The following is a 12,214-nucleotide window of genomic DNA, read 5'->3' as shown; positions in this document are numbered from 1 at the left end:
AGGCGGGTAAGAAGTTAAGCCGGCGAGGGCGCGGGGCCCTGCGCGCGCGCGAGAGAGGGGAGGCCGCAATTCTCCCCTCACTGGCTCCTAACTCCTCCCCACCTCCGTTCTGGGGCTCTGTCCTTCGGCCAAACGGATCTGAGCCCCGGGTTATTTTCAGTCACAACCGCCTCCGCCCCCGCCCCCGCACGTCGTGCCACGGTTCCGGGGCCGGGGGAGAGGAGGGCGGTTGGACCTGTGGGGCGCGAGTCTCACGCCTGAGGCCGCGCGCCTGCGAGAAAGCCGGCCTGGCGGCGGCTCCGCGCGCACAGCCGTTCCCCGCGCCATAAACGCGCGCCGAGCGCTTCTCGCGCCTCTCGTGCCGGGGACTCGGGAAACGCTCCTGCCCGCGCGGCTCCCCGCCCTCTTGACGTCTCACTTCTAAAACACATAGGCATCCTCCAAGGTTCTGGCATTTATAAAAAAACAGGACAAGGGCAAGGCCCACGGACCGCCGAGATCCGCCTGCGCCTTTGCGGTCTGCGCAAGCGAGTCCTGTCCGCAGCCGCTGGGGAAAAGGGGGCATCGCAACGCCCAGTGCTACGTGGAATTTAGGGAACTGACGCTGACCCTATTCCCCAGCTAGCCTTATCCTGTACCCACGTCCTTCCCTCCTTTCTACTGGGGTGGTTCCGAGATTTTGATTAAGACATCTGTCCCAGCATCGCAGAGGGAGGGTCCTAAATGGCGAGGCTTCCCGAGCACTTGACTCTCATCCCGCGATCCGTGCCACGGCAAAAGGAAAGGTCTGGATCCAAACGCTCCTAGTCCCCTCCCCCAGCGCGCGGGGCCGCGCTCCAGACCCGCTCCATCACGCCCCTCCCCCGCCCTCAGCCCCACACAATTTCCCTGTTGATGAAACACACACGCCCAGCCCACCCCGCCTCCCGCGTAAAGGCCAGTGCTGTCTCTTTTTGTGCCCAGATGCAAACTCAGCTGGAAGTTGAGAGCAGGGCAGAGTCAGAGATGCAAGGAAAGAGAGAAACAGAAGAGAAAAATCAGAGGGGGTGAGAGAGCTGAGCGGAGCTGGAGGTCGCAGGGGCCGGGGCACAGGCGGAGGAAAGCCCTAGGGGCGCGGGCGCGGCGGCTGAGCCGCAGCGCCTCCCCCGCGTCTGCCACCCGCGAGCGCCCAGCGGGGTCAAGCGCGGACTCACATGGTCGGACTGCAGAGCCGCTCTCAACTACTGCGGGTGGGTGGTTTCGGGACTCCCCGAGATCTTCTCCCCGGCTGCCTGCGGTGCGAGGGCAGAAACAAAAAACAAATCACGGGACACAATCGAGACGGGCCGCTCGGCGCCGCGGGGACCTCGCGCACTTCGCGCAGGAGAGCGGGCACGGGGATTCGGGCTGCCGCAAGTAGCCTATAAATAGCGAACTTTTAGACGGAATCAGCTAACAAATGAGAGGAGCGGGCGTACATTTGCGCACAATCCCCCTTTCCGGGGACGACCCGACCACCCCTCCCGCCCCTCTCCAGACAGGATTTGGGAGGGGACAGATTCGGAAAGCGAGGTGGAGTTTAATTTTTGTGGAATTTACGGTAGTTTTGGTATTTTTGCAAGGGGGGCACTCCGCCTCTTTGACCCTCCCTTTCCGCCTACCTTGGCTGCAGCCCCTCCACCCCCACCCCCACACGCTGCTAGGCGCGCAGGTACCTGCCATGAAGGGCAAAGGTCCTGGAGAGCAGCGATCCTAGGGGTTGAGTGTAGTGCAGGGTGGGGGAGGGGAACACGGAGCCGGGCTTCCCTGGGGATTACTTGGAGCGACAGAAGGAAAGCGGAAAACTGCCAGCGTTTGGGGGTTTCCTCAGATGCCAGGAAGGGAATTTAGGTAATCTCGAGTTTGGGAGGGAAGTGCGAAAGGGTGAGTAGAGAGGGCACAAAGGAGTTCCTAGAGTACAGGTTTCCTTTCCCAGGGCAACAGTAACCCTCCGGTGCTAGCAAACCCCCTCTCGGCAACTTTACTTGAACCCTCGGCCCTGGCGGGGCCGGGAGACCGAAGGCGCACGCCGGGGTTGAGTCCTTGCTTGCCTTGGGGGCCGCAAGCTCTCGAAGAAGCGCGTCCTGCCGGCTGGTGCCCCGAGGTCTGGCTCGCTGGCTTCCCGAAGCCGGACACCTTTTCGCCGAGCCCGCTCACACCTGCCGACCGGAAGAGATCTATTTGACCAGGAGTACTGAACACCGCTAGCCGTCCGCCCGCCCCCTTTCCTTGCGCCAAGGCCGGATTGCCAATGACGATTGGGTTGGTTCGATTTTCATTTTCTTTCTAGGTGCTTCTTCAAAACTAAAGCCCCCGAGGACGGCGTACACTCACTCTCCAAACTCCCTAGTTCAGGAGATTGCTTCACTAAATTTATCCTGGATGTTTCACAGGAACCACAGTCAGCAGTGTATCAATAGGGGCGGGAGTGGGGGTTGGAGAAATTGAGGGCGCAGCAGGTGAAAACCCGCAGCTGAAAGAGGTTGCTCTGCTCCCTTTGGAGGCTCCGTCCTCCACGCAAGGCCTGCGGAGCGGGGGCCAAGCCCGCCTAATGGGCCTAAAGGCGGCCTCTAGCTGGGAGGAGGGAAGAGGGAGCCAGCGAACGGTGCTGCTTTTTCTTTCCATTGCCTACCCCAGCCCGACACCACCATCCCGCCCCCTATTAACGGAAATGTCAAATGCCTAACCTCTACCCCTCATCCCCCGGAGAAGATTAGAGAGGGCTCCTAACGCACTTGCTGTGGTTGCGTTGCTGCCCCATTCACGCTTCTTCCAACACCGCTTTCTGCCTGTTCCCTCCCCAGAAACGGAAAAGTTATTTTGTTTTTCCCAGAAACCAGCCGAGTTTGTAAGGAGAGGGAAAAAAGCAGAGGCGCTAAGGGGTTACAGTGGCCACTCACCCTGAGGGGTGCGCCCACCGCCCCTGACTCTACTCTTGCAGGCCCGCGGGTCATTTCCAGCCCCTCCTCCCCTCCCTCCACACACACACACACACACACACACACACACACACACGCGCGCGCGCGCACGCACAAGACCGCGCCGCGAGCGCGGGGTCTGAAGGCTGCGCTCCCCTAGCTTCCCAAGGGCCCGGACTGAAGCGCACTTAAGGGTGCTCCCAGACGGAGGTGGACGGAGCCCGGGCGGCCCGAGGCACACCAGCCGGGCTGGCGCTTCCCTTGCTACGTACCTGTCCCAGCCTCCCTGCGCCGATTGACACCCCAGCTGGGAAGCCCGGCCTGGAGCCCGCCGCGTCTAGCGGAACCCGCCCCCGCCCTCTCCCGGCGCGCCCTCGCCCTCCCGGACGCTGGGCCAGATATGGGGCGGTCTCTCGCGGGCCATTGGCTTGGGTCACTGTTTCGAGCTGATTTAGAGCATTTCCCCAGGTTTGGGGATCCCCTTGGTGGGCTGGGAAGAGAGGGTCCAGGCCAGCGCCTTACCTTTCACCCCACCCACACCTCCCCCCATTCCCTTGGGTTAACTCCGCAAGGAAAGCGGATGGAAACCTTGCTGGTGGAGTGTGGAGGTCAGGTGGGTGCTTGCGGCTTTTCTCTAAGGTTCTGGGTAATCGTACTAAAGGAACAGGCCCTATGGAGACAAAAACGACGCACAAGGCAGCGTTCCCTTGGCTGTGTTCAGCGCGAAGTTCACGTCTATTGTTTTCTGCCTCGGGGAAAGCTGCCCAGTGTGATAGATCTTTTTAGAGCCCATCACTGGAAGAAAAATCCTGGTGATAACGATTATCTCCTGCTCGCGCTATCTCGCCATCGCCCCAATTCATCTCCCTCTCTCTCCAGCCCCTCGGGGAGAGGAGGAGAGTAAGGGGCTGGCGGGAGGATGGGCCAAGCCGCTGCCCTCGGATGGAGCGGAGAGGCACCAGGCCACCTCATCCGTCCCATTCCGCTCCGGGCTGGGGAGAGAGGACACCGCGGGTTTCTTTCCCTGCCAAGCCTCACGCTTCTTTCAAATGATTTTAGTCTGGTGCTCCGGTCTATCCATATACATTTCCAATCTCATGGCTCATAAACTATTAGCAAAATGGTTTCATTATTCACCTTCTGTATCCTACAAAAGGGAGAAAAGAAGGGAGAGGCAGGAAGGCAGAGTGGGGGTGGGGGGGTAGTCGTTGGACACTAGTTAACAATGATACTGCCCGTGTTTAAATCATGGTTCAGACTGCCTTCTTCAAGCTGACATTCAACAAATCTGATCCGTTTCCAAGGATCTGCAGCCGACCCCTTCTCCACCCCCCCCCCCCCCCGTACCCTGCCCTCTTTCGCTCCTTCTCTCCATCCATCACTATCCATCTGTCCTTAACACCCAGGTTTCTAGAACGACCAGATGAATAGCTAAGATACTGCAAATCCATTATTTGCTTCATTAGGTGTCATCAATAAGGCACGCCCTTCAGATGCGACACGTACAATTATTTGGTTAGAACGGCTACCCCTGGTACCTTTATGGGTGGTGTTGGTGTTGGAATCCCATATCATCCCCAAACCAAACCATCCTAATTCACAAGTCTAGGATGATAACCAAGAAGTTGGCTGAAGGCTCGGTGTGGTGTCCATGTGCCCAATTGGGCACCAAGTCCTCATCTGGCTTGCGAAAGACCCGGGAAGCGAGGAAGTTGCAAAGTGGTGTGTGTGTGTGTGTGTGTGTGTGTGTGTGTGTATGTGCGCGCGTAGCGCGTGCCCGCGTGAATGTGTGTAGCAGAAGAATGGGAGGGGTAAAACAGATCGGGGTCTTTGTTTGCTATGAGAGGTGGGGGGGGGGGGGAATACATGAGTAAACCCGAATTAAAAGACAGGTAGAAACAAACTGGCTTGCGGAGGCCTGCGAAGTCAGGGCAGGGGGCTAAATATGGTAGAAAACTACCGGCAGGCGTGAACTGGCAGAGGCAGCCTTGGGCGAGCGGAACCCGGACCAGCTTCTCCGCTGGGGGCGATGATGATATTAAGTGTCTCGACCAATACTTTTAACTTTTAATAAATTTTATCAAGAATGAGTCTGTCACAACACACACACACACACACACACACACACACACTCACACTCACTCACACTCACTCTCGCTCTTCCCCCTGCACTTTTTGAAAATATTAAGGGCGCTAGGCAAGTGAGAGTGCGGTAATTATCCCTGGATGTAGAAACCAATCTGGCTGCGAGACGCCCCTCTGCAATCGCCGGCGGCGGCAGCGGCGGCGGCCGTGCGCGGACCCGCGTGGAGGCCGGGGACTCCGGGCGCTCGCTAGGTCACCGCGCCGCGCGGCCGCCGCTCGCCGGCTGTTTAATATACATGGGGTGGGAACGGAGGGAAACGGATCTTGGGCCTGCACGTCCTGCACAAAAAAAAAAAAAAAAAAAAAAAAAAAAAAATCAATTTGCTATTTATTTTTGAAAAATACAGATTTAGAGAATTTTTTCTCCAGCCCGACCCCCTCCAAGAACGGCGGCCCACATTTAATTACGTCTTTTAATGACTTTTCCCTTACTTGCCGTTGCTATTTCGCGTTAAGGGCGGGGGCGGGCGGGGTTTCTTTGGGGGGTTTTCAATTCTGGTATCTTCAAAAAGATTTGCCTTATGTGTTAATTGCATGCTGTTAAGCACATCTGGGATTGCGTGCTGACCAACTCGGACCAACTTTTAATTAACACATTGACCCGGCGAAGAAGCAGACGCCCAGCCTCCCCCTCGAAATATGTATATTAGCCGCGCGGAGGCCGCGCGGCCCGCGCCGCCAGGTGCGTGCGAGGAATTGCCTGCGTCGAGGGGCGGGAGGGGGTGCAAATTGCAACCGCTCGCGCTCTTCCTGCGAACGTTTTTCTCGCCTTACCTCTAGGAAAACAAAGAAAAAAGAGTAATCGACCGGCTCCAGAAGCGGGCTTCTTACAGCCCTTAATGTGATTTGACCCTGGGCGGGGAACTTAGGAGGAAGAAAGGAGACTCGCCCTGAACCATTTCCAACCGGTCTGACTTGGGCCTGAGCTGAGGTCGAGGGCCTGAGCTCTTTAAATGCAGAGTTCTCCTGTTAATGAGGAGAATTGATGGCCCGGAAGCCTGGTGGAAGAAGAGAACCAGACAGCGGCTGCCTTTTGTGGTCCTGGCCTTCCTACTCCCAGCCTCCTCCCCTTCGCCCCGGGCTCCCCGAGGTTAAACCACCCTCCGGGGCCCGCGTCTGAGAACAAGGAATGGGTGTCCCCCCTCCTCCTTGGAGCGCACCGCTTTCAGCGACGGCAAAGGAACTAAGCTGCTATTTTTAGCACTCTAGGCCCGGTCACCGAGGCTCGACTATTCGGGGGTGATCTTCCAGGCAGGCCAGTCAGATCCCGGCTGGAGGGCGGAGGAAACCCGGAGCGCGGCACGGCCGGAGCCACCCGCAGATAGGCAATTCACCCTAAGTAATTTCATTCAGAATTGATGGCGTTTCACTGGAGTGGTGCCTTCAAAGTGAGTGCCTAGCCTGCTTCCCTGTAGAGCACAAATGCGGGTTAATCCCCAGATACGTACTCATGTTCTCTTTCCGCATCTAATCTCAACGGCCTCGCTCTTCTAAATGCTCAGCTGCAGCATACCTCCCTATAAAAAAATGTCAAAGTGGTATTCCTTCTCTTAGCCATAAAAAAGTTGGAGTGAATCACTCCCAAGTTACCGTTTAACGTCCCCTCCAGGTAACAGTTGAAGTTTCTTGTTTGACATTTTTCATTCCCCAATACAGAACTTTTCAATAAATACCCAGCACCAGCACGAGGAGAAGTATATGTCGCAATAAATTCATGGCTGTATGCTCTCACTATGTCGATGCTTTGCAAAATTTAATGTGACAAGATTGCTCCCCAAATTCCTTCCACCTCTCTTCTTTTTTTCTTCTTATTCTCCTTTTTTTGTCCTTCCCTGGAAGCTGCTTTTCCAATCAATGTATCGGAGAATCTGCAAAAATTTAAAACTGAAAGAACAGAAAAGATATAGACAAGAAAGCGAAGATCTGTTATCAATAATTCCTCTGAGTTCCTCCAGATCTTTTTATGTTCAGAGAAAGGTATAATCAACACACATCTTCAGATGTGTCGGAAAAAAAAAAAAAAAACAATCAAGTTAGTAAATTACAGTGTCCCTTTGCAAAGATAAGGCCTTTGGAAAGTTAGCAGGAGCATTACCCAAATGGCTTTGTTTTGAGTTTTAGTGGACCACTTATTTCAGCTCGCAAATTGATCTGCAAAATTGCAGCACACACCTGATATCCAGGGACAAACAGGAGTTGGTAACTCCAGCTGGCTCTTTTGATTTACTCTGCCTGGTAAGATGTATGCTGGGGTGTTTTGATAAGAGAGGAAAAAAAGGGAGTCAGCAGTTTGATTTGGAAACTCTTTTATTGCTGAATATGGTTGCAGGTTGAAACTAAAGAATGTGTTTCTGCTGGGGACATTTGCATGACACATCCATATGCATTAGCAGCTGCACGGTGTTATATCATCAGTTCCTGTGAGCATTTATCTTTTTCCCCCCCTTCTGTCTTTCTCAAAGGAAGCTGGTAAGTGGCTTATAGGAGAACCATATAGACTTTAAAGACACATGAATCCTCCTGTGTCCTTCAGGCCCTCAGCATCTAATTGGCCTATAACAACCTGTATCTTTTGAGGATTTTGGAATATGTGAAGTAACTAGCCTTTCTGGTTACATTTTTTAACCTATAAGGATAGATTAACTGTGTATAGAATTACCCAAAGAAAGGGGTCGTGGCGGTTCTATTCCATATCTATGTCGTCATCAACATTCTCCTGCTAATTTGCTTTGTGACTTAACAGAAACTTCATTAAACTCTCCTTTATGGCTTTCGTTTTCATTTCTTGATACTTGATAGAGGTAATATTTTTGATTCAGGGTAGCTAAGACCTTTCCATGCTGGCATGTAGTGGTGGCATCAGAAACCGCAAGAGCAGTTCTAGAAGATGTGTGCCTCTTCAGAGATTGTATGAGTCATGCAAAGGTCATCGTCTCATATCCACAGCAATGGTCTGCATCTAATCCTGCCTGAACTTTGTTTCATATGTCTGACTCTCTCTGAATTCCAGTGATCTGTAAACAGCAGGAACCACAATGTCAAATTGAAATCAGAAAGAAACTGAGTTCTTATTTGGTCTGATTCTGTTCAGTCACATAGGCTATTTTTTATTATTTATTTATTTAAAAAAAATTTTTTTTTAACGTTTATTTACTTTTGAGACAGAGACAGAGCATGAACGGGGGAGGGTCAGAGAGAGGGGGACACAGAATCAGAAGCAGGCTCCAGGCTCTGAGCTGTCAGCACAGAGCCCGACGTGGGGCTCGAACTCACGGACCGCGAGATCATGACCTGAGCCGAAGTCGGCCGCTTAACTGAGCCACCCAGGCGCCCCTAGGCTATATTTTTTAAATATTTTTTTAAATTTTTTTTACATTTATTTATTTTTTGATAGAGAGAGACAGAGCACAAGTGGGGGAGGGGCAGAGAGCGAAGGAGTCACAGAATCAGAAGCAGGCTCCAGGCTCTGAGCTGTTGGCACAGAGCCTGACACGGGGCTCCAACTCACAACCGTGAGATCATGACCTGAGCTGGAGTCAGATGCTTAACCAACTGAGCCACCCAGGCACCCCAACACATAGGCCATTTTTTTAAAAAAAGAAAACTGTACATTTAAAGTGTAGTCATCAAGTCAGGGTGACTAGGAAGCATACGGACTCAAACCAAGAGACTAACATAAGCAAATTTTTAAAAATCACCTCGTATCTGCTCACATTCGGTGTTCTTTGCGATTGTTTGAGAATAACCATGCTCAAATTTTTGAAGTACTAGTGCATTACAGGTGTATTACAAAGTAAGACATAAATCTTCCACACACACACACACACGTAAGTAACTAAAAGATAATAATCCTTAGGAATCATGAAGATATCCTATTAGAGATATTGTGGGTTTTTCTCCATTTTTGGTAGCTTTTTTGGTCATCAGAGAAAATATTTAAAGGAAAAAAAAGAAATGACAATAATTAGTAAAATGATGTCATCTCTTTCTTTTTTCTACAATGCTTGGAACTAATATGCACTACTGTATAAGTGGGCATGCATGATAACAAATAAATATGCATGAACCTGAATAATTGTTTTTATGTCTTGTTTCCAGATGCTTGCAAATAGCACTAGATTGGTTTGACCTAACCAAAAGGTAGCTAAGATCTCTGCCATTCAATTGAATACTAGATATTTTAAGTATCAGAACAAATTTCCCCTGCCCTCCGTTGCACAAAAGTCGCTGGCTTTTTTTTTTAACTTTTCAGCTTTAAAACAGTAATCCAGTATAATGTGGGTCAAATGGTTGCTTGATATTGCATAATGGAAAATTAATGAGCTAAATTATTTTATTCAATTATTTCAGTGATACCTAGAACGAACAGCCAATTATTAGGGCTAGTTAGCTTAGTTGTTTAGTTTAGAACATGGGCCAGAATTGATCCTGTGGCTAACTCTTTTCAACAGCTGCATATTATTACGTCCCCCAACTCAGAACCGCCATGAACAATTATGTGCCAGAGGTAACAAAACAAACAGATGAGAAGGCAGATGAATTTGCACAAACCAAAGAAAACTATTTATTTTTAAAAGTACACATCTCACCGGAGCACCTGGGGGCTCAGTTGGTTAAGCGTCTGACATCAGCTCGGGTCATGATCTCACAGCTCATGAGTTGGAGGTCTGTACTCCACTCTGTGCTGACAGCTCCAAGCCTAGAGCCTGCTTCAGATTCTGTGTCTCCCTCTCTCTCTGCCCTTCCCCCACTTGTGCCTGTCTCTCCCTTTCAAAAAATAAATAAATAAACATTGAAAAATTTCAAACTACACATCTTTTGCAGTAGTACAGAAGAGATGATGTATATATGTCTACAACCCAAATGAAATATCTCTGGCAAGATTTATTAGAGAATAGGGACAGGGAACAAAAGACCTAATTAAGGCTACCAGGAGAGCTTAGGTATGATGAACACTACTACACCTGCCTGGTGTTGTGTCATTTAACACATTTACAAATCAGATGCTACTGCCTCAGTGTGTATTCTCTCTAAGATAAAGAAAGAATTTATTTGTTTGCTTTCAGATTGTGTTTTGCCATTAAACATTTCTAGATGTATTAATCGTGTCAATAGATGTTGGGATATGGGGGATCTGGGAGAATTAGTTATTTGCTTATCTATTCATATCTTGGTTGTTTCCAAAATAATTCTCTTTCTTCCTCTAAGGCTTTCCTTGTCACAGGACACAACATCATAGGTTCTTTGAAATATGATGGTTAACAAAGATAAACCATAGGCCATTACAATGGGTCACCGTTGATTCAGCAAATCTAAACCAAAACTGGACAGAAGTTTTAAGTCAGTACTTAATTCTATGGCCATGCATTCATACCCCCAAGAACTATGAACTAGGTAATAAGGACATTCAAAAGTCAATAATTGTAGTCTGACATATAAGGAGTTCAGAAGTTGCTACTCCGTTCTAACAAGAAAAAATTGAACAAACTGAAAAATTAACAAATCTTAGACCCATCAGAGAAGTGAGGTCACAGGGAAAAATTCCATCCCCCAAATTGGAAAGACAGATGAAAACAACCAATCACAACTTATGGTAGTAAAATTCCAAGTGTGAAAACCTCCTTGGGAATCAGTACGGGGGTAGGAAAATAGGAACTGCAATTGACAAGTTGCTGGGAGTTCAGTGTGGACAAATCTGAGAGTTTAAAACTCCAGGAGAAGCTAATCACAGATAAGATCCCACAAATTTATGACTTTTATTCCCAGGAGCTCTACTGGGTACTCACTGTGAATATCAGATAAAATTGCCTTGTACTTCTGGAAGGAGGAAGGGAAAAGGAATCACTTTTTAATATGTCGGTTTTTGTTTTGTTTTGTTTTGTTTTGTTTTGTTTTCACAAAGCCTGCCTTCAGGAGAAACTATTTTGCCATAGTCTAACCTATTGGGGCTCATCAGAGCCTAACCTACCCGAGAGAAGGGAAATACAAAACTCCAGCCCCCTCTAGCCATCATGTCCCACCTAATGGGGTGAAACTGAGGTACACTGGTGAAATTCACAGTCCAGGGGCACAAGCTCATCCAAACACTGAGACCTAATGATAGGACTACACAACATGGCCACCACCCCGACACCTTACCATCGCATTACCAAAGACCTATGGTCTGCAGTTTCTTTTGCCCAGTATATCATGTCCACCTTTCAACAAAAATTATAAGGCATACTAAAAAGCAATAAACACAGTTTAAAGCATTAGAATCAGACAGATATGGCCGGAATTTTGGAATTATCAAACAAGGAATAAAAAAAAAATGATTAATATGACAAGGGCTTTAATGGAAAAGTACACAACATGCTAGACCAGAGGGATAATGTAAGCAGAGATATGGAAATTCTAAGAAAGAATCAAAAATTCTCTAAATCAAAAACATTTTTGATTGAAGAACATTTTTGATGGTCTCATTAATAGCCTATCACAGCTGAGGGAAAAAAATCTCTGAGGTTGAGAATGTGACCAAAGAAACTTTGAAAACTAAAAGCCAAGAGAAAAAAGAAAAAAACAAATAAAATATCCAAGGACTGTGGGACAACTACAAAAATTGTAATACACACAATGGGAATACCATAAGAGGAAAGAAAGAGGAACAGAAAATGTTTGAAGCAGTAATAACTAAGAACTTCTCATAACTGATGTCAGACACCAAACCAAAGATCCAGGAAGCTCAGAGAACACCAAGTAGGATAAATGTTAAAAAAACAAACAAACAAAAACAAAACAAAACAACAACAAAAATAAAACACACCAGACTATACCTCGGTATGTTATACTGAAACTTTAGAAAATCAAAGATAAAATCTTGAATGAAGCCAGAGGAAGAAATCTTACCTAAAGAGGAACAAACAAGAATTACATCTTATTCTTCCACAAACTATGCAAGCAAAAAAAGAGTGGAGTGAAACAGTTAATGCATTGAGAGAAAAAACTACCAATCTAGAATTCTTTACCCTTTGAAATTATCCTTCTAAAATGAAGGAGAAATAAAGACTTTCTCAGACAAACATAAGTTGAAGGAGTTTGTTTCCAGTGCACTTGGTTATAAGAACTGTTAAAAGAAGTTCTTCAGATAAAAGAAA

General features: G+C 48.7%; 1 protein-coding gene across 4 annotated transcripts in view; it reads right to left on the bottom strand.

Moving 5' to 3' along the window:
- The window catches only part of ESRRG (estrogen related receptor gamma), a 625,497-nt gene extending 624,220 nt beyond the window's left edge, over nt 1-1,277 (bottom strand). For 3 of the 4 annotated variants that reach the window (XM_053908974.1, XM_019465627.2, XM_053908977.1), the window contains exon 1: nt 1,194-1,277. Coding sequence is in view for 1 of the 4 variants with exons in the window: in XM_019465623.2 (XP_019321168.1) it covers nt 1,194-1,195 (2 nt within the window). In the remaining 3 variants the exon portion in view is untranslated. The remainder of the gene's footprint in view (nt 1-1,193) is intronic. The other variant, XM_019465623.2, reaches the window with a different exon arrangement.
- Nucleotides 1,278-12,214: the final 10,937 nt, after the last annotated feature.

The sequence above is a fragment of the Panthera pardus genome, unplaced genomic scaffold (assembly GCF_024362965.1).
Source record: "Panthera pardus isolate Hobbes unplaced genomic scaffold, ASM2436296v1 HiC_scaffold_21, whole genome shotgun sequence".
In the NCBI taxonomy this organism is placed as follows: Eukaryota; Metazoa; Chordata; class Mammalia; order Carnivora; family Felidae; genus Panthera; species Panthera pardus.
Note: the sequence above shows the minus strand (reverse complement) of the source record. Positions and strands in the feature narration are given on the sequence as shown.